The sequence below is a fragment of the Sitophilus oryzae genome, unplaced genomic scaffold (assembly GCF_002938485.1).
Source record: "Sitophilus oryzae breed Bouriz unplaced genomic scaffold, Soryzae_2.0 scaffold_1614_pilon_pilon, whole genome shotgun sequence".
Taxonomy (NCBI): domain Eukaryota; kingdom Metazoa; phylum Arthropoda; class Insecta; order Coleoptera; family Curculionidae; genus Sitophilus; species Sitophilus oryzae.
The window spans coordinates 3,475,080-3,496,410 of NW_022146297.1; the positions used below are offsets into that span (position 1 = coordinate 3,475,080).

The 21,331-nt window shown below is 33.7% G+C and overlaps 1 protein-coding gene across 2 annotated transcripts; it reads right to left on the reverse strand.

The window, feature by feature from the left end:
• Positions 1-2,582: 2,582 nt before the first annotated feature.
• On the reverse strand, positions 2,583-19,522 carry LOC115880072 (cardioactive peptide). 2 transcript variants are annotated; one of them, XM_030897199.1, is made up of 4 exons: positions 19,463-19,522; positions 3,567-3,667; positions 3,438-3,510; positions 2,583-3,042 (listed from the first exon to the last, which is right to left on the reverse strand). In XM_030897199.1, exons 2-4 carry the CDS (start codon positions 3,663-3,665, stop codon positions 2,762-2,764), a joined length of 453 nt encoding a protein of 150 aa, XP_030753059.1. In that variant the 5' UTR covers positions 3,666-3,667; positions 19,463-19,522; the 3' UTR covers positions 2,583-2,761. The 2 variants fall into 2 exon arrangements, with proteins under 2 accessions (XP_030753059.1, XP_030753057.1); XM_030897197.1 differs by having other exon boundaries at positions 19,502-19,519.
• Between the last annotated feature and the right edge of the window lie 1,809 nt (positions 19,523-21,331).

Consider the following 21,331-nt stretch of genomic DNA (forward strand, 5'->3'; position numbering starts at 1 on the left):
GAAAATCATACAATCAGAGAAAATAAAATAATCAATTGTTGATTTCTCGGCGAATCTTACCGCACAAAGAGACTCTATTTGAGGTTTTTCTTTCATTTTGGTACTCTTGCTAATACAGATAATCGAAAATCTCCCCTTAACCAATTAGAATTTTTAGATAAGAAGATATGTTTATGCCTATTTGCCTTTTTCCATTTGTTCTCGATTTTCTGACAAAACCTCTTGGCCGAAACTCTTATATTTTCTTTGACAGCTCTTGAAAGATTCCCTGTTTTTTTTTTCTCAGGTAAGATTTCGACAGACGATGACAGAAGAAAAGCAGATGGCGTCCTATACCAATCTATTTATTTTACTATAAAAAGTTTCTAATAATTTTTAAGTTAACTATGGATGGGTTTAAATATAAATCCGTCATGCGTCGTCTCTTGTTATTTTTAACCAGTTTTATTGGTTTATTTCAAAAATGACAGATCGTATTTCAATTTTATTGGTTTGACGGAACGATGAACGACAAACGGACGCCGATGCGTATGAACTCGCCTTTAGATTTTTGACGCTTGTCAAAGTCTTGCCAAATTAGAGGTTATAATTTTGTGTCAACTTTTGTCAGTTTTGTCAAATACCCTGCGTTTTGGAAGATGATGCATTTTGATTCGTGTTATTACGTGTGTTTTGTGTCTTTTGAAGTCAAGTGGAGGAAAAATCGAGTGAAAATTAACTGTAGACCCAGAGCACAGTTGATGGTTAATACTCGCCCAGGCAAAAAGTCTTATACACCAATAAAGTTACCATCATTAAAGTTCGTATACCATCTCGTCGTAGATAAGTGCATCTTGAATATGGTAGAAGGACCATACTAAACACATACTAAAAACTGGAGTAGCTGTAAAATATCGACATCACACGATACGTAAATAATGGATTTTAGTACTGCACAAGAAAAATAATGCCAAAGGTACTGGTTTAAATAATTAAGATTAAAGTTAATTAATAAATCTTTAAGGTACCTATAAAACTTGGTAAGTGTTATTAATAATAAAATAGTTTGTTTTATTTATGTTGTTTTATTTATTCCTGCGGAATATTACAAATTTGTATTTTTACATAAGTTATATTGATAAATATAATCATAAATGCGGGAAGTTTCATAAAGCTTGAAAGTAAGAAATACCTAGTTCTTTTTTATATTTTTTGGTATGTGGTGTCTTGTTCTTGTTTGTTTTGTATTAACACATACCGTTTTTTATTAAATTAAATAACTCGATTACATTTTTTCAGTTTTATACAATTTTTTTCATAATATTTTGAAGTAATCACTTGTCAGTCAAATTTTAAATATAATAATTTCCTGCTATGCGTTCCAGTTGTACCAACTTATTTCTTTGTAAAATAAAATAAACTACTTTGAAATTAAAATGACAGACACATCTATCACTGTCAAGGATCTTTTCGTTGGACAGACTATAGAATCAAAGCGTTCCAATATAAAATTTACCACAGCGCTTCGCCGCTTCTTTGGAGTGTTAGAAGTACAAACCTCATATACATCCTGACGAGTGAAGCGCGCAGCCATCTTAAAAAATATATATGTATAGCTAAAGCGCACCTAAACGCAGCTAATTTTTTTATGTCGTATGCTATAATAAGTGGCTTTTCAAGAAATGACAAAGTTAGCGTGGTATTATGTAACAAAAACATATTTAAAGTAGCTAAATTACAATTTTTCATAGGTAACTGCAGGTACTTCTTTAACATTTCTTTTCAGTCAAACTATAAGGCAGAAATATTTTTAAAAAATGATTTTCTCACTCAAACGTCTGCAAAATTTGACTAAATGGGCTAGATATTTTAGATGATTTTATCGTTTTGCCCAAAAGATGTAGAAAGAAAAGTAATGAGCATTTTTAAATGATAAGCTTGATTTTAAAAATATACATATGTTTTTTTATTGATGAATGGACATTCCTTGAATAAATTTTACAATAACTTAGGACCTGGGATAAAGTTGGTAAATCGAATTAATTCCACCTAGAACGTCAAAATTTCACACTGTGCGATGCTTCTAAATGGACGAAATTATCAGGATTTTTCTTAATTATGGGTCGATCGGAAGGAAACTCGACACGTGGATAGAGGTACCCGAATGGAGTCCCCAGACGGACAGATGGACAGACTGACGGACGGACAGATGGATAGACGGAAGTAAGTATTTAATTTCAAATATGCGCACATAATGCACACACACTTTTTTTAATTGAAAATGTCAAAAGTTGACATATGATAGGTCATCCTATTCAGAATGTCATTTTCTATCATATAAAGTAAAAAAAAATACAGAGGGTACCAATTAAAAAATCAAAAGTTGTCATCATTTCCGGTGAAACAGGAGGTGACCGAAATTAATTGAATGCGTCACTCAATATCGATTTATGTCATGATATAGTAAAATACCAAATTTCGTTTGTTTTACATACTGCCACTTTTTAAAAAGTCCCGGTATACTGTCATTTGATTTTTTACAATTTTAATTAACTTCTTACAATTATTGTTGAAATATAAATAAAATTACTTAATCGCTTCTTACGTTTATTAGCTATAAGTACTGTTTATATTTACATTCTGTCAATAACAAATAAATCTGCATTGTATTTATATTTGAATTATTATCCTTGTAAAATAAAAAATAAAGAGTGTTAGATAACGTACAACTTTATCGAAGATTTCCCTGTTAACACAATCCATAAAATATTATATCGATTTTTTAAATATAACAGGGCGGTAGGGCGCAGTTGGCCGTGGCGCTTCTAGCGGCGATCGGAGCGTCATCTTCCGCATTGTCCCGGGACTGTTGCTGTTTGCGTCTGTTCAGTTCCAAGTTGGCTTCCTGGATAGCTTCCCACAGCTTCGCTTCCGACATGATCTGCCGAGAGAGGTCCTCCACTGCCGGTTCTTCGCTTAATTCCAGCAGGCTGTTGATTGAGTCCTCCACTTCGTCGCCTTCCGGGGTGATGGCAGGAAGGTTGGATCGTTTTCGCCCACAACCTTTAATAGAATGAAGAATACATTGATATATTGTTGTGTGGAGCAGTTGATTATAGAAATTCTTTGAAGAATACATTGATATATTGTTGTGTGGAGCAGTTGATTATAGAAATTCTAGTTAAGTACAGTTCAAGAATTACACTTAATAAAGTGAAAGAAAGTAATATAACAAATTGCTTCTTTTCGGATGTCTTTCTAACACCGACTGTCATTCTGAAATAAAATATGATTAAAAAAAACTGCGTCAGTGATGGCTATGAAATAAATATCGGTGTCATTTTACATGTAAAATTATATGGGAAATGTTATCGATGTTCATTTCAGGGCTAACTGCACGCCGAGTTTTTCGATCGTACGGTAATATAAAAAGAGATATGTTTAAATGAAAATATTACCTGTAAATGCATTGCAGAACGGTCTTTTTTGTGGATCTAAGAGGACTTTTTCTTTCGTATTATATGGGGCGATCTACAAGGTGAAAAAAAGAAAATTAAAAAGTAAATAGTAACATTACTTCATCTTACCCTTTTTGGTAGAAATAATCCGTTAATTTCTATTATCAACATCGCAAATGTTGATAGTACCAAGACGTACGTTATTTGACTTCTCCATAAACAGGCCATCTCTAAAAAAATGAAAAATATATTTAATTTGATTATTTCTTAATATTAATAAATTATTTTTACATATATTTTCTAAATTTATAGTAGAGGCGTCAAGTTGCAAAACCCGCCTTATCCATTTTTTTAAAAAAATGGCTAATGACATACAGGTTGTTAACTGGACAGTTACTTATAGAGGAACAGAATGGCAACACTGCCTTTTGAGAACAGGCACTTATAGGGTTTTCTGCTGACTCGTACCGTCGCGTCGCGTCGTCTATCGACGAGCGGGCCGGGGTTGCCATATTTCAACCATAAAGCACTTGTCGTGAGTAATAAACAAATTAACAACCTGTATATTAATAGTGGGACCCTGAAATCTACATAAACACAATCCCAAACTGCAGTAGAAGTCGCTTATTTCTATATAAAATTCACTACAAATTACGTTACTGCAACAAAATTCGCCTTATAGTCTTCTTTATGCTTTTTATTGTCATTATTGTTTACATATCCCGCCTTTTACACAAGTATAATATTACTACTGACATATTTTCAAATCCTTACTTAATTTTGATAAAATAGTATATTTAATAAATCAAGTTAGAATGCAAATAGTGTATGATTGATGTAGTAGCAATAAATAAACGCCTTTATTGTCAAAAATTTTTCAATTTGTAGACAAAGGTAAACTAAACAAACAAAGTAAACAAACAAGGTACACAAACAAACAAACAAAAGATAATACAAAACATTATACAAATAATATTGTCAGTTTTATTGTTTAAAATAAACATTTATAAATGTTTACGATGTCAAAGAGCAAAAAACTAAAAACAACATTCAAAAATATTAAGCTAGTTTATATTATATAGTAAATATCAATGACCTCTAAATAAATTTATTTCGATGTCATTAGTAAATATAGCAATAGCAAACATTAGACCAGTGTTTACAAGATCAAATTCAATTTTCAAAATATAATTCATTTACAGCGTAGAAAGCCTTGTCTAGTAAATAAGAGTTCAATGCTTTGCGAAATGAAGAAAATGATGTTATGGATTTGATTTCAAATGGCAGGTGATTGTGCATTTTTTCGAGTTGTATAATATTGAACTTTTAACTAACTCTGAGCGTGGGGTAGGTAGATAAAGATCTTGCTCCGCGTTCCTGGCCTTTCTTGAGAAGCTGATACATGCTTACGTATTAGGCAAACGGATTCAAATATAAATAAGGAAGGAAGAGTCAATATTTTAAATTTTTTAAAAAAGTCCTGGCAATAAATTCTCAAACCATCTGTGCCAATCAATGTCAAGTAAAAGGGTTTACACAATAGTGCTCGGAAGCCAGTAAAACTGGCGCCAGCTACTGGATACGTGTAAATCAGTCTTCATAAATCAAGCTGGCCTGTGTGCACATGTAATCGGTGCACTTGCAGATCATGATTTCATTTATCAACGTTAGATTTTGACTTCCGATTTCACAAACTACAAAAATGACCACATGCAATATTTAAGGAGTGTTTACACGTGAATCAAGTCAAGTGAACTGATCAAGTTACTTGAATTCAACTGACTTGCTCCAAGTGAAGCTAGTGTCGTCCGCAAAAAGACATATTTTGCCACTGATGGTTATGTTAGCAATGTCGTTAATAAAAAGAAGAAACAAAATAGGGCCTAGTACTAAGCCTTGTGGTACTCCACATTCTATTGGCTTGCTAGAAGATAACGTGGTATCCACCCTCACAAGTTGACTTCTGTTGCTCAGATACGACTTAAACCATTCGAGAGATGTTCCCCTGAACCCATAGTGCTCCAGTTTATTAATTAGGATCTTATGATTTACACAATCGAACGCCTTAGAAAAATCACAGAAAATTGTTGCTGTAGAATGATGGTTATTTAGGCCGGAGTAAACTTTATTAAGGAGGGAAATTTAGCAAATAGTGTATGACATTTCCCATATAAATTTACATATAAAATGCCAGCGTTCTTCATTTCATAGCCATCGCTGATGCCGTTTTTTCTTGATCATATTGTATCAAAACCCGCAATATGCATCATACTGCAACATAACCCGCTTTATCCGAATTATTATTGTTTTTTTTCTGTTTAAAAATTAAATATTAATTTTTATTTCTTGAAAAACGAGATACAAAACAATGATTCCACTCGATGGAGACGTTTTTTGTAAATTAACGCTTCAAACATTTGCTAAAACACTATAGGCGATAGTATTTATTATTAGGTATAGTTATTGCAAGTTGTTGTGATTGATATTAATTTACCATCTAATAATAATATATTATCGATTGTAGTTTATGTAGGCACCTTTTATGATATTTTTATTATGTGTTATGCACATGTTATTATGCACTATTTTTCTTCGATAAATTATGGTCGTGCGTCATGCTACCTATTATATACGTGGTACGTTTAGCATCTTACGGTTTAATCAGAGTCTATTCATTAGACAGCCAGTCGACTTAGGATCATTTACATGTAACAAGGTGTATTCTGAGCTCCTATTGAAGCTCAGTTTATGAAAACTATCGAGACCGGTGCTCTGACTGCCTGCATGTAAAGCGCGGCAGGTAAGAGCGGAAAAAAATAGCAAGTCGACTAGCTGTCTAATGAATAGGCTGTGGTATAATGTAATTGACTATATGTTGCTATATTTAATTAAAAATATTGATTACCTACACAAATATTACTATCATAATAAAAAAAAGTTTCAACACAAGAGACATCTGTAATAATGGGATTGCAAAATCAATAAAATATATTTTTGCTTTTATTTATGTGGTGATGGGAAAAGCAAGCGTCGCATGCTACAAATTATATCGGGTTTCTTCAAAATTTAAAATAAACATTTTCTCGCTGTTTGTTAAACCATAACAAATAAATTAATATTTTGAATTCAGACAATTTATATTTTTGTTCGTTTACCATTAAATGACACAGCATTATAAAGGCTTAAAAATCTAAAAACTTGAGAAAATCTAAATAACAAAAAAAGGTTGGGGAACTATAAATAATGATATAATTAATAGTAAAAAACAAATATACAAAATGCATGTTTATTTGTTGCATAATATTACAATATATGATTAACCATTTGTCTCTAACAAAATTAATATTTGTGAATAATATGAACTAAAACAATATCTGTGCCAATCAATGTCAAGTAAAAGGGTTTACACAATAGTGCTCGGAAGCCAGTAAAACTGGCGCCAGCTACTGGATACGTGTAAATCAGTCTTCATAAATCAAGCTGGCCTGTGTACACATGTAATCGGTGCACTTGCAGATCATGATTTCATTTATCATTCGTTATTATATTATTATATATTATAGTTTATTATTCGTTAGATTTTGACTTCCGATTTCACGAACTACAAAAATGACAGCATGCAATATTTAAGGAGCGTTTACACGAGTCAAGTGAACTGATCAAGTCACTTGAATTCGACTGACCTGACCGCATATCCCGAGTTTACACATTTCATGTCAAAAAACTTTTGTACGTTGATTCAAAATGGCGAAAGTGCGTAAGGCTGTACTTCAAACTTCCAAAATTATGGCAATAGAATTAACAGAATGTTTATTACGCAAAATACCAAGACGTAAAAGAGGAGATATGGTCATAAAATGGATTAGCCGCAGAGCGACTTATGGCATCTAATAATTTTATACCTAAGCTATAGTTAGAAAGTCTTATAGATTACAAAAATAATTAAGGTGGATGCAAACCAATTTAATTTAAATTATTTTTTTGTTTTGTTTGAAAAATTTGCACCCAAATTAAAAAAAAAAAGACACATTAATTCGTAACTCGTTCCATATAAACCTCATATTTTTCATAAATATTAAAAACTTCATAGCATTTTCTTCTGACAACTTACTGGTTTATAAATACAAATGTGATGAAAAGGACAGTGTTAAATGTAGTAAAAATTAAAAACAAATAAAAAATAATCATACACAGAACATTTGAGGCTTTTTGGTTCTATCTCATTAAGTAATAATTGTTATCAGTGAATAATTATTAATTTTGAAATTTAACTTGGATATAATGTAGTTTTAACAGTATTTTTTAACGTCATGGGTTTTTAATAGACGTATCTGTTGAAAAAAATAGTTGCTCTTGAATAGTTGTATATAGACATTTTAAATAGTATTTTCTTTGTTCTTTGTGTTTTTTTTGCTTCCAACGAGGGGAAAAGCCCACCTGAAACGTTAAGCATTTTTTTTCCGCTTACAAATTGGTCTCCGTTAGATTGAAGTAGTGGATACAAAAAATAACTATATTATTTTGTAGATTTTCTTACAGTGGCTTATTTAAGGTTGCCTATAAAATATTAATTTTGACGAGAAAGTGTAGGTACAGGGAAAACTACAACGGGCAATAAATAATAGTACATTAAACGTAAAAAACGATAAAATGTGTAATTAAGAACATCTATTACTCCCCCCTGATCCGATGTCGCGTCGCTTCGGCGGAATTTAACGAGGCACAATAACAAGTTGTAAAATGCGAGAAATCAAAGCAGTGCAGAAGAGAATTATTAACAGTGATAAATGGTCCTACTTTATTGGCCGGGGCCCCGTGCACCCCCTGCGGCTCGCTACAATGAAACACTCTCTACGGCCCTCGCTGCGTGGAATGCGGGGGTGAATGCCACTTAGTTCTGCGAGCGGAGGAGGCCCCACTGCCTGATAATAAGTAATTGTGTTCGGCGAAAAGTCACGAGATATATAGAAAATTTATTTACGACGGGACCCGGGCTCGCGTCGGCCACTCCAAAAGACATATTAAAAAAGGTTTTGCCTGGAGGGGAGGTGTGGACGTTTGCCGGCGAGATTTAAACTGGGGATAATGAATTTTAATCGTGTTGATGCAGATACATTGGGTTATCGTCGGGATTAAAAAGCCGATTATAATGGTTGAGAAACTCAAACTAAAAATGTTTATTATTTGTAAAATGTTACTGGATTAGAATTAAAAGGAAACGAGCATGTTATATTGCAAAATAATATCGCTTACGTTTACTTACGGCTTAAATTAACGCTCTAAGTTTGTTATATGAGACTTCTCACAATCGCCGAAGGATATTGATGCACACAGAAATCATGAACATTTACAAGTATAGTTTTCGCTCTTAAATCAAGAATACCATTCATCTCCCTTGGGATAAATATCTTCATGTTTGCAAATCAACACTGTAACGTTTTCTTGACACAATGCAAACGGCAGCTTTTCGTCTTTGCGAGCAGTCGTAGGTTCGTTTTTTTTATTTTTTTTATTAGGTGTTATAATTAATCAATAAAACAATAATTATTGGGCGCCAGGACATTCACTCAGAAATAATAGATCTCTTTACCCCAACTTAAATTTATTTATAATTAAAAAAATATTAGACAAGGACAGTAATTGATGGATGAAGTTAGGTTTTTAAAATGAATCAATACTTAAGAATAATAAGTAATGAAAATTTAAATGTATGACATAAAAAAAATAGTTTATTCTGTTGATTAAAAATCATTGACATATTAATATTAAATTACGCAAAATAAAGTTAAATAAGTACCTCAAACTAACGCAGTTCATGAACCTTGTTGTATGCGCACATAATTCCGTAAATCAATCAAAAGTTAAATAAATATGTCACAAGTGACACCATCACAAAATACTTGACAAGATATTGAAATATATAAAAATTTATATATTTAAAATTAAGAAAATTATATTTTAATAATGAAATTCAAAAATGATATCTAATAATTACATAATTAATTACGTAATTCGTCAACAGTAAGTAAATAGATTTGAAATGAGTTAAAAAAAATGTGAAATCTGGCCTGATTATCCGGTGCAATTCCAGGCTTTGGCTCATCCTTCTGGCTGGTGTGTGGGCGCTAGGTGTGGGAGCTCATCCCCAATCTACCACAGCCTCGAACAGCCCCTTACAGTGCCACCAGCCATGTGGAAATCAAACATGGATCATAGATACAGGCTCTCGTACCACAAACCACCATTCACGACATATAACTCGCCATGTAACTGGACGGTAAAACCCTGGAAACGACACAACTTATGCAAAAAATGCATTTTAGAAATTTTAGAACTTACCTCACGATGCTGAGGGTTTACTCAAAAATTAAACTCATGACAGGACAACCAAAACCACGTTTAGAAAATCTGTAAAGAGATAAGGTTGAACCAAAAGAATAGAAATGTGATGAAGATCAAACTTACCACAAAAATACCCATGAAAACTTAAAATTGATTCCTTCCCCAAATGCCAGGAACCATTAGGACTACATTCCAAAGGTTAATAGGGTAAAAAGGTTGAAACTTTTTCGGATAACTTCAGATAAGTATATCGATGTTTAAGCCACGAAATCTGAATCAAAAATGGGGACTTCCGATAGTCAAAAAGATGCTCTATTTCTGCGCCGATAAGGGCAAGTACGATCAACAGAGTATCCGAAATTAGTCAGAACTAATTCGGTAGGGTGTATGTTGGGTTGCCAATAGTATCGTTTTATTAAAACGTTACAACACCGCAGGTAGACACACTGAATGCACATAATTTTTGACAGGTATAAAACTTCTCTCAGAGGGCTATTGCAGAGTTTTAATTTTTAACTCTATGGTTTAGAGAATTATATGTATCTACGTTCCAAAATTATTTTTATTAATTATATGTAGTTATTTTGAGATTTTACTTAATTTCATTGTTTTTAACTTTGTAATAATTGTCGACGTATATACCAGTTCTTTCAAGCTAAACCGTACTTATTTTAAAAATAACCTTCTAAAACAAATTACGGATTCTACCATACGATCGAGAAAAAATATTTTTGATTTTTAAATGGTGTAGATTAAAATTCGAGAAAAAAATAATTTTTTGGAAATATATTTGTGCGTCTCGAAACGTTCTATTCTTTTTTAACCTTTTTATAATTAGCGTTGATTTAAGTGAAGTTTTATGTCAATTTTTAGTAAATAACGTCTAGAGATTGATCTCGTCAAAATTGTCGTCGATTGTTGTTTCCAGCCTCTTAGACGCCGTTTTAGCTTTATTACACTTTTCTGGGAGTGAATATTTGTGCATTCTCTGTGAATAGTGAGTGGTAACTTCCCTCCAGGTTTTTATTTCAGTTATAATAAGAGCAAAATGTTTATTGAAGTGAAATTTCTTTACGTGCGGTGGGGTAAAAATTCGGGGCCGTGACACGACACGCGATACAACAGGCGAGAGAAAAAATTATGGAAAAAAGGACAGTCTACGGTTTAGAAAAAATAGTCCGATTTAAATGAAATATCATATGTCGATAGATTGAACCAAGTCCAACTTGACCGTGTACGACACGTGTCACTGTGACAGTTAGTTTTGACGTAAGAAACGTCACAAGTTGATGTCGTCCGATCGCAACCAAATTTAGAAGTGTCTAGCCCTAGCAGTCAACTTTTAAGCTTGACCAATCAGGTTGGTTAGCGTGGTTATTTGAAGTGTGTTAATTCATTTGTGTTTGTCAAAAACTCTAACGTGATTGGTCGGGCTTAATAGTTGCCTGCTAGGGCTAGACACAAGTCCAAATTTGGTGGGTAAGCTGTGTGAGCGACGCGGACGGTGCACCAGTGTCCCACCCTGCAAAGTTGGATATAATGTTTTGTTTATATCTTCATCATGGTGGGACTAAGGATTAAGAAAAATGTGGATCGATTTCATGGATCGATTTCGGCATAATTGGGGACGGGCTAGAGGATGACGCCCTCGGCGTTTCGACCCGATGTCTCTATAATATGGATAAAATCATCAGGGTTTTTCTTAATTATGGGTCGATTGGAACCAAACTCGGCACATGGATAGAGATACCCGAATGGAGTCCTCAGACGAACAGATGGACAGACGGTCATTTTAATACAAATTTTGTGAAAGTGAATGAAATTATTTATTAATTTTTAATTTTACTTTTTCAGCATTTCAAACTATACTTTTTCAAACATGTCCTTGAAATCCTTCATTTTAATATATGTTAGTAAGTAGTTTCACTTCAAATATGCACACATAGTGCACATACATTTATTTTTAAATCAAATCTATTATTGCCTACATAGAGTACGATTTCAAAGTGCGAATTCACTTTTTGTGTTGTGCATATACTGTAAAGAGCTGTATATTTTTGTTTCATAAAATATTCAGAAATTAGAGTGACATAGTTATGAAAAAAAAAGATAATAACCATATTAAATTAAAAAAAATATATTATATTACACCAACACTGTAAACGTTAAAAATTATCTATACATATCTTACAAAATATTATTCAAAAATTATATTAGAGCATTAGCACTTGGACATGAGACTCTAATGAACATTACATTAAACCCAAGTCTCTTCTAAAGGTTTCTTATAAAGAGTTAGTATACCTCGACTTCTAACCGACTTCGATACCTACCTAGATCCACAGAAACTGCTCTGTACCAGTTAACTGAGCTAATACAGGCAAGCCTGGATAGCAAAGAAACAGCACTTTGTGCCTTCTTGGACATTGCAGGGGCGTTTGACAATATACCTCACAAGGTGGTCAAGCGATCTCTTGAAACAAGAGGGGTGAACAGTACGATAATTCGCTGGTTTTAGGAAATGCTCTCAACACGAACAAGCTGAGATAGGTACCAAAACTGTAGTTGTTAAAACAACGCAAGGAACTCCACAAGGTGGAGTGACCTCCCCCCTACTGTGGAGCTTGGTAGTGGATGAACTACTGGAAGAATTAACTCTAGCGGGAATACACTGCATAGGGTACGCAGATGACATAGTCATCATTGCACGGGGGAAACATGAAGGCACCCTGTGTGATATTATCCAAAGAGGATTCCGCATCGCTGAGAGATGGTGCAGGACTGTCGGGCTGAGTATTAACTCAGATAAAACCGCAGTAGTGCCATTCACCAGAAAGCGAAGTTTGAAAAACTTGAAAAGAATCCATCTAGATGGAAAGGAAATACTGCCATCACAGGAAGTGAAATATCTGGGAATAACCCTGGATAGTAAACTTCTCTGGAACAGGCATATTAAGAACATTACCAGCAAAGCCACAAAGGCTCTCATGATATGCAGAAGACTGGCGGGAAATAGGTGGGGCTGCGCCCCTAACATTTTGCGCTGGATGTATACCATGATAGTAAGACCCATGATTACTTATGGAGCAGTTGCTTGGTATACAAAACTAGAGCAACGTACAGCAAGGCAAACCCTGTGCAAAGTACAGAGACTGGCATGTATCTGCATCACAGGTGCCATGAGAACATGTCCAACAGCAGCAATGGAGGTCATTCTAGACCTAACACCACTGCATATTGTCGTCGGTAGTTATGCCAATGCGACAATGATTAGAATGGTCATTGACGGAAACAGTACTGGGAGAATTTTCAGGTCAGGGGCTTGGAACACCCTCAAAAAGAAAATTCCACTTCTCCAACTCCCAGTGGATGACATACCAAGAATTTACAACTTTGAGAAACACCTCACTGTAGTATTGAGTAATAAAAAGGATTGGAAGAAAGAAACGCTTACTCAGCATATAAAAGACCATACCATCACGTGGTATACTGATGCTTCCAAAACCAAAGCAGGGACAGGGATAGGAGTATTTGGGCCGAAAACTGAATACTCCGAACCAATGGGCACCTACCCCAGTATCCTTCAGGCAGAAATTTGCGCTATCGAAAGATGCGTACAATTTATCTTGGATAGGAACTATCGAAAACAGGAAATTGCCATCCTATCCGATAGTCAAGCAGCACTTAACGCGATCAACTCAGTAACCATCAATTCGAAGTTGGTCAAAGAATGCCTAGAGAAGCTCAACAAATTAGGCAAAGAAAATAAAGTCCTCCTACTCTGGGTGCCTGCTCACCAAGGGATAGAAGGCAATGAAAAAGCAAATGATCTAGCTAGAAAAGGAGCGAACACTCCACTAACTAGACCAGAACCGTTCTGTTTTCCAAACGGGAACCAACTGAAAGCGGAACTGAAGAATCTGGAAGACTCCATCCGTAACTTGGAATGGGTGTCCTCCAACGGTCTAAGACACTCGAAAAAGTTCCTTAGAACTTATGACCGAGAAAAATCAAAGGTTTTCCTTGATTTAAGTAAAAACAATCTTCGGATTGTCAAGGGGTTTCTAACAGGACACTGTCTCCTCAACGAACACCTCAGTAGGCTGAAACTGAGAAACAACGGCGAATGCAGATTTTGTGGGGAAAATGGGGAAACACCAGAACACCTTATCACTGAGTGCGCCGAGACGACGACCATTCGTGCCATGAACCTTGGTACGTCTGATGTCGAGGATGGAGAGCTGGCCTCTGTGGAGCCGTCTCAGATACTGGCTTTTCTTAAAGCCCTGAGACTGTATGATGAGTTATAACTCGTTATAACTCAAGAAAGGGCAACACACAATAGATCGATAAGGTCGCGGTGATTAACTCCCCTCCTACACATTCTACATACCTCGACTTGAACAAACTACCTTGAGATTTTTCCAGAAGAAATCGTTCTAGATCACTTTCACAATAGATCTGTAAGGTCGCGGTGATTAACTCCTCTCCTAAACATTCTACATTCTACATTCTATTGGAGCACTCGTATCGGAGCACTCTCGTAACTGTAGAAATGTCCATTTTCAAAACTTCAGCATCGGGCTATATTATTTAAAAACGCAATTAATTTGTTTTTACCTACAAATATATATTTTTTCTAGTGTAGGTAAAAAATTGAATTTTGTTTGGTTTGGTAAACAATTTTTACATTGATCGATGATAATTCGATAATTAAATTAATGTGCAATAATATCCCATACAGCACGTCCAAATAAAATTACGTTTCTACAAGGGAGACACATGAGAAACAAAATATGTTAAAGTGAACCTAAGTGTTCATCTAGTTCTAACATATACATATGAGATACACGCAGGTTTATATTGATAGAATTTTGTGATACAGTGTTTACTAGTTGTATACCGTATGCACTCAAGATTCTAAAGAGTTTTTTGTAACGTAACAAATAATTATTAAAATGATGAAATCTGACGTCGATATATGAGACTACTCATACAATGTATAAATCATATATATGTGTGATACTTCGTATCATAGTTGTGCCTATAGTACACATCTTGTAAAAACGTGACGTATACACATAGTATAAAGATCTATATAGACACTTTGTAATAGTGTACTGTTGTGTCTACATTCTAGCATGAAATGAATTTGTGCGCACGCGCGGATAGCCTCAGCGTAGATACACAAGGATACACCGACCAAGTGTATCTTATGTGTCCTCTCTCCTTTCTAATTTCTAGCAGTGGTATGTGTTAGCGGCCATTATTGTTTTATCATTCGGAAGCTCTATATAAATGTTCTGTTTGTGTGTAGTATAAAAGAGATTTTAAGGTAAGCACAAGTTTTTAATTATTATTTCTTACATTGATATTCGGTAAGTTATTGTTAGATCAATATACAGATATGTTTAATATTCAATAATCAGTTTCATATAAAATTTAAGGGTGAGATTGTTAATCTGGAAATAAAATACAACAAAGTCCAACAGAGTGCTCGATGAATGAGTATGCTAACAAACCAACTGCTTGGAGGGAAAAGAGGAGAAAAAAATGACTAAACGAGGTCCACGAAATCGTGGCGATATACCAGTGTTTACCATTTTAGTATGTTGTTAAACTAGGTACTTATATTTTTAATACATTTTGATATAAATTCTGTTCTTTTACAGTGTTTTCTTACTTCTGGTTTCTGCAGTGTAAATAATTATTATTATTGTGTTATTTGCACTATTGCGTTCCATGATATAAAGAAATATAAGAATTTTATCTTTTAACCACTTACTTAAGAAAAATAGTACATTTAATACAAAACAAAAATGGAACAATTTTAAGGCTACTTCTCTTGAACTTACGATCGAGATACTTTTGGAAAATACAAAGTTTTGTCTTCCTAATTTTCGTTCTAAAAAGATATAATTGGTATCATTGAATAAATATTTCTTAAAAAGAACGAAAAGTTAGGCATCAAAACTTGTATTATTTCCTAAATTCGTTCATAAGAAGTTGTTTTATCTAGCACAATATGTATATACTAAGCAAAATACATACGTATACACGCGGTAGTCACAACTGCAATGTGTAAACAGAGTTTAAACGTAATACACAAGCACTGTGTATCCTACGGCACACTGTGTATCCCTTACTTTGTGTATACGTAAATGCTATACTGTGGCTACATTGTGAGGCGGACGTTTAACCTTTGTGCATACGTGTTGAACTACAATGTGTAAACGTAGCATATTTACATAGGGGGAATTGTGTCACCCTGTGTCTACATCTAATAATGTAAACACATCGTAAATGTGATTTGATGTGCTGTATGGGATATAAAATGCCATAATGACGTCAACATTTTATATTATCTGGTTGTTAAGTGAAAGAGAGAGTCCAGCAATCTAGGACGTAACGATGAATTATCGCTGATTAAAGTTGAGTATAATGTGTAACTGTTAACACAGTATTTACACCACAGATTATACACATTATAAACTTTGTTTTTTCTTTATTGTTTTTCGTGGTTCCAATTTTCGGCATCGGGCACTAGCTAGGTTACTAGTTTGCGCACATAGCACGCCCACTTATGGCCTCTAAAATTGTGCACAGCGCCTGACCGGCACAGTTATTAGAGATATATCGGAAAACCGAATAGCGTCATGCAGTATTTACGCGTACCTTATCATGGTTACGATATGCGCGAGTCAATTTTTAACGCAACACCCGCTAATAACGTTACCGCCTGACGTAATATGCGGATCAATTATACCAAGCTCTATTTCAAAATAACATTTAAAAATTGCTTAAATGGGCATGTGCGGGTATTTGACAACCGGGGCCGGCCGGCGAGATCTTTTATTTTAGGATATGTTTGAATAGTTTTGAATTATTACTTTAGTTTTATTAGGTAATTTGATATTTAAGTAGCTGGGATTAGTTTTAATTAAATAAGTATGGCCCAAAATATCGATTCCACCTCTTCCAATATTAAAGAACCTATACAGAGGCTTAGGTTTACAGCAGATGACGACTTAGCCTTTCTAAGAGAATTTGTTGCTTGTTGTCCTAAACCCACTAGCAGACGTTAAACAATAAAGCACTGGAAATAAGCATTTTAGCTCTTTAGTTTTAAAATACCTAATAAACAAAACAATTTCAAAGTTAGGTTAAGTTTAAATAGCGGACGCGACGCAAACAGAATTCTTTCCGATCCGATAACTATAAATGAAGAGAGTTAATACCACCTCACGTAAAGGAAATAACACCTGGCCTTATTAACGTCCATGCACGCTATTCGGTTTAGCGATATCTCTATATTACGCTGGTTATTGTTATTTTACGCGAGTTTATTTTTGCGCACAGGAAATTTTACTCGTTTGCACATCCTCATAAAAAACAATTTTCGTACCACGAATTAGGGATAATATTTTTATCTGTATACATATAGTATACCTAACCTGTGATTACACATTATGTGTATGCTGTGTTTTTATTATAATGTGTAACTGTTAATACAGTATTAAACATTAGTGTGAGCTTACATGCATCCTAACCAAACTAAACCACACTAATGTGTATACTGTATTAACTTCTTGGGGAACAGAATGGCAACACTGCCGACATTCCAAATGAGTACTAAGCTAAGCTGCCGACTCGTCCCGTCGCGTCGTCTCTTGACGAGCGAGCCGAGGTTGCCATATTTCAACCATAAAACTCTTGCCGCGAGTAATCAACAACTTAACAACCTGTATTTGAACAGACAGAGGTGGAGGAACGTTATAGCTGATTTGGGAAAGCCTAAAAATGTACAGCTCTTAGCGAATTAAAATATAAACAAATCTTTACTGGTATTTATTCATCCTGGGGGGCCTAGGATTGAGACCTAGGGGGAGGGGGGCTAGGGTACGAGTATTTGTTTTTTAAAAAATTAAGAATAGTAATTAATAGTATTAATAGAATCGTTTACATGAATATCTCTATCAATAAATTTGATAGACTTGGTTGTTTGATAACCTTGTTCCCTAAATGATCCCGTAGGATTACCTAAATACCTACAAATGTTGTAAAAAATAGTTGTAAAAAATAGAAATACACATTTTTTGAACAAAACAAAATAATACTAACTAACTAAACAAAACTAGAAAAAGTAATTTTCACTACATTACAATAAAATAAAAATTAATATTCAGCCAAGAGTCATAAATCAGGCAAAATTCAAGATTCCTCTGGAGGGTATCCAACGCTGTACCTGGGAGAGGGGGTAGCATCCCCCGACCCCCTTATAATTACACTTTGCAATGCTTAGTGGTATTTTTAGTGAATTTTTAGTAAAGACGCACAAAATACTTGGTTTGTTTAATAGAGACTTTCAATGTCTTGATTGAGGCAAGCGACCAGAAACAGTAAAACATATTTTCTGTAAATGTGAGGTGCTGGCTGGGCTGCAGGATATAGTAATAATATATAACAAAATATATTTATAATTAAGAAAAAAAAATAATATGGACAATTTAGAGTACTATTAAGGATTTTAAAAGTTGCTTAGGTAATTTTTTTACTTACTCAGTGACGATCTCGTACATGGACCAAAAATATTTCTAGAGAGGCTCTAACTGTCTAAACTAAAGGCAATAAGCTTTAAATCTGCAGTGTGGTACGGAGACAATAGTCAGGGGAACATTCCCAAATGATAGGTTTCAAAAGATTTATTACTTTTTATAGATTTTACTTGCGATGTAACAATACTAGCAAAACTAGTAAAATAATTACATAGAACTTAAAAAAATAAGAATCGGGAAAGCAATAATTAGAAAAGACGCGAGCACGACTAGACAGAAAATGATCAAATACATAATACTAGTTAACACAAAAAGCACAGCCCTTTTTTTATAATACAAGATATCTGTGATAAGGTTAAAAAAGTTACAGAATTCGAAACTGTTTGAAGAATAAATGACAATAAAAGAAAATATTTACGAAATAATGGAGATTTAGTAACAATGATAAAATAAGAAAGAGATCTAACAAAAATTGGAAACGGTAATTCGGAACATGTTTCACATATTTACAGGCGTAAGAGTTTTTATTAAGAGGGCTATTAATTATGTTTTAGGCTTGAGTATTGTTCCTATATACTCTAATTAACTATAAAATAATTTATAATGATAGTACAAATGACGGTATTCTATTTTTATTTGGGTTTTTGAATATTGATTGACTATTCGGTCTTAAAATTAATTTAAATTTTTTAATAAATGCCTCTCCTAGTTTCTTCAATTATGAAAGTCAACTATTTTTTGAGGATTTTTGATTATAAATCGTAATATTTTTTATAAATAGTTATAATAATACTTTCTCCAACAGGCAATCCCAATTACAGAACTAACTTTTAAAAAAAATCAGCTAATTTCCTTATCTCGTTGAATAGACCTATACTTACATACTTCTGACTATACTGTGTAAAAAAACAGCAATATAATTATTTAAATATTGAATTATTAGTGTAATATTAAAAATAATAATTTATTAATAAATATGGTTGTATTATGACAAAATTAGTATCATGTCTCAATAAACTTAATACTATACTAAAATAAATGACTTAGTTCTTAGTTTAAAATATGTATTAAAATAAATAAAATATAATCAAAAATATTCAGTCATATATTCAAAAATTGTTTTCTTACTGGCTGGCCTGGTACAAAGACAAAAGCTTTGCAACTAACCTCTAAAACCACTCGATATCACCACGAATCTACTAAATAACTCCCAACAGAAAAGTCGTTCGGCATTTATATAGCAGCTGACTACCTCAAGCTATATAATGCTGCGCAGTCATTTAATGGATAAATCCGAACGATTTTATAGCACGAGCAAAATAAAACTCTCTCCGTTCCATACTGGGTACAGTGGCTGTAAATGACATCGTTAAATAAGAAGTCGCGGTCGAACCGCCCGCGGCGACAGAAATTATTTTCAAGGAAAAAAATTAAGTAAACATACGCAGCGGGCGTGTTTCTCTCTCTAACTGGGCTCTGTAGCCTACTTGTAAAAAGTAGTAAGTCAAACAGCGGGATTATATTAAGGGACAAAAAACAGAGTCGACCTTGACTGGGAGAAACTAATACAAAAAACATATTATAGTCCGTCAGCTAGACATTTACAAAATAGGCACGAGGCGAAAATAACTTTTAACCCTTAAAATAGAACTAAAAGGAATGGCTAAAGTGACAATAAAGCCAGAAAAATTGAGGGAAAGCCAGAAAAATTTAGGGAGACTAAAGTTAATTAGAATATGAAAACTAAAAAATAACTAAAAATGTTACTCTGTTATAATCCAAATGGAAACTAACTTCTTAGTAGCTCTTATTGTAACCAAATTTGCTTAAACAGCAAAATAAAATAATATTTTGTGGGGTATACAGATTGTTAATTGGACGGTCACTTATTGGGGAACAGAATGGCAACAATGCCTACATTCCAAATGAGTACTAAGCTAAGCTGCCGACTCGCCCCGTCGCGACGAGCGGGCCGAGGTTGCCATATTTCAACCATAAAGCTCTTGCCGCGAGTAATAAACAAATTAACAACCTGTATATCGTAATACCCTTAGTCGAGGAATAATATACAAGGGTGGTTAATTAGCATATTTGGAAAAAGCATTTTTTTACGAATAATTTGGTACCATACACTTGGTATTTTGACTAAGTTATAACTATAACTTATAATGTAATATGATGGTAGACCACCCTATATATGATATTGTAATATGATGGTATAGACCACCCTGTATCTAATAAATTGTTGGTTTGTTACATATTTGGCAATAGGAAATTTGTTGCAACTATTGCATACATAGCAGAATCTATGACCCAGTCATCGGTCAATGCCTATAATTAACATTATTAATAAAGATACTGATTATAATAACTTTCGACTAACATCATAGAAAAGCTAACTTTTTTTTTTATTTAAATCATTTTAATGACTTAAGTCATGTTTCGAAAGCTGACTTAAGACTTAAATTTAAGTCATTTTCAAAATGATTTGTGATTTAAGTTTTTATTCCGAATTAAAAAAAAAATAAAAGTCATTAATAAAAGGCTTAAATCTTTTAGAAGATTTAAGTCATTTTAGAAAAGATTTAAGTCTTTTTAGAAATAATCTATGTCACAGTTTTCATATATTTTTACGGAAAATTTTTAACAGCAGCATTTTCTTTTGAACTATCAAGCGGCTGCCGGGCAGCAGATCAAAAACACCGACACTCGCTATCATAGGCATATTATATTCATAGAAAGCTCATAACAAGGCAAATGAAATAAAAAGTAATTATAAACAGGGTATTCCATTTAAAAAAAAATTAGTTTGGGTCATATTTGAAGAATATCCACTCCATATTTAAAGAACTCCCAGCGAAAATCTAGTTACGCCACTGAATTCTACATGGAAAACACTTTAAAACTCGGTTTTCATCTTTTCGTTAAGTTATAAGACATCGGAAATATGAAGGGAGTCGAAAAATGCAACAATTTCAAATTCGCCCTGTATTTCAG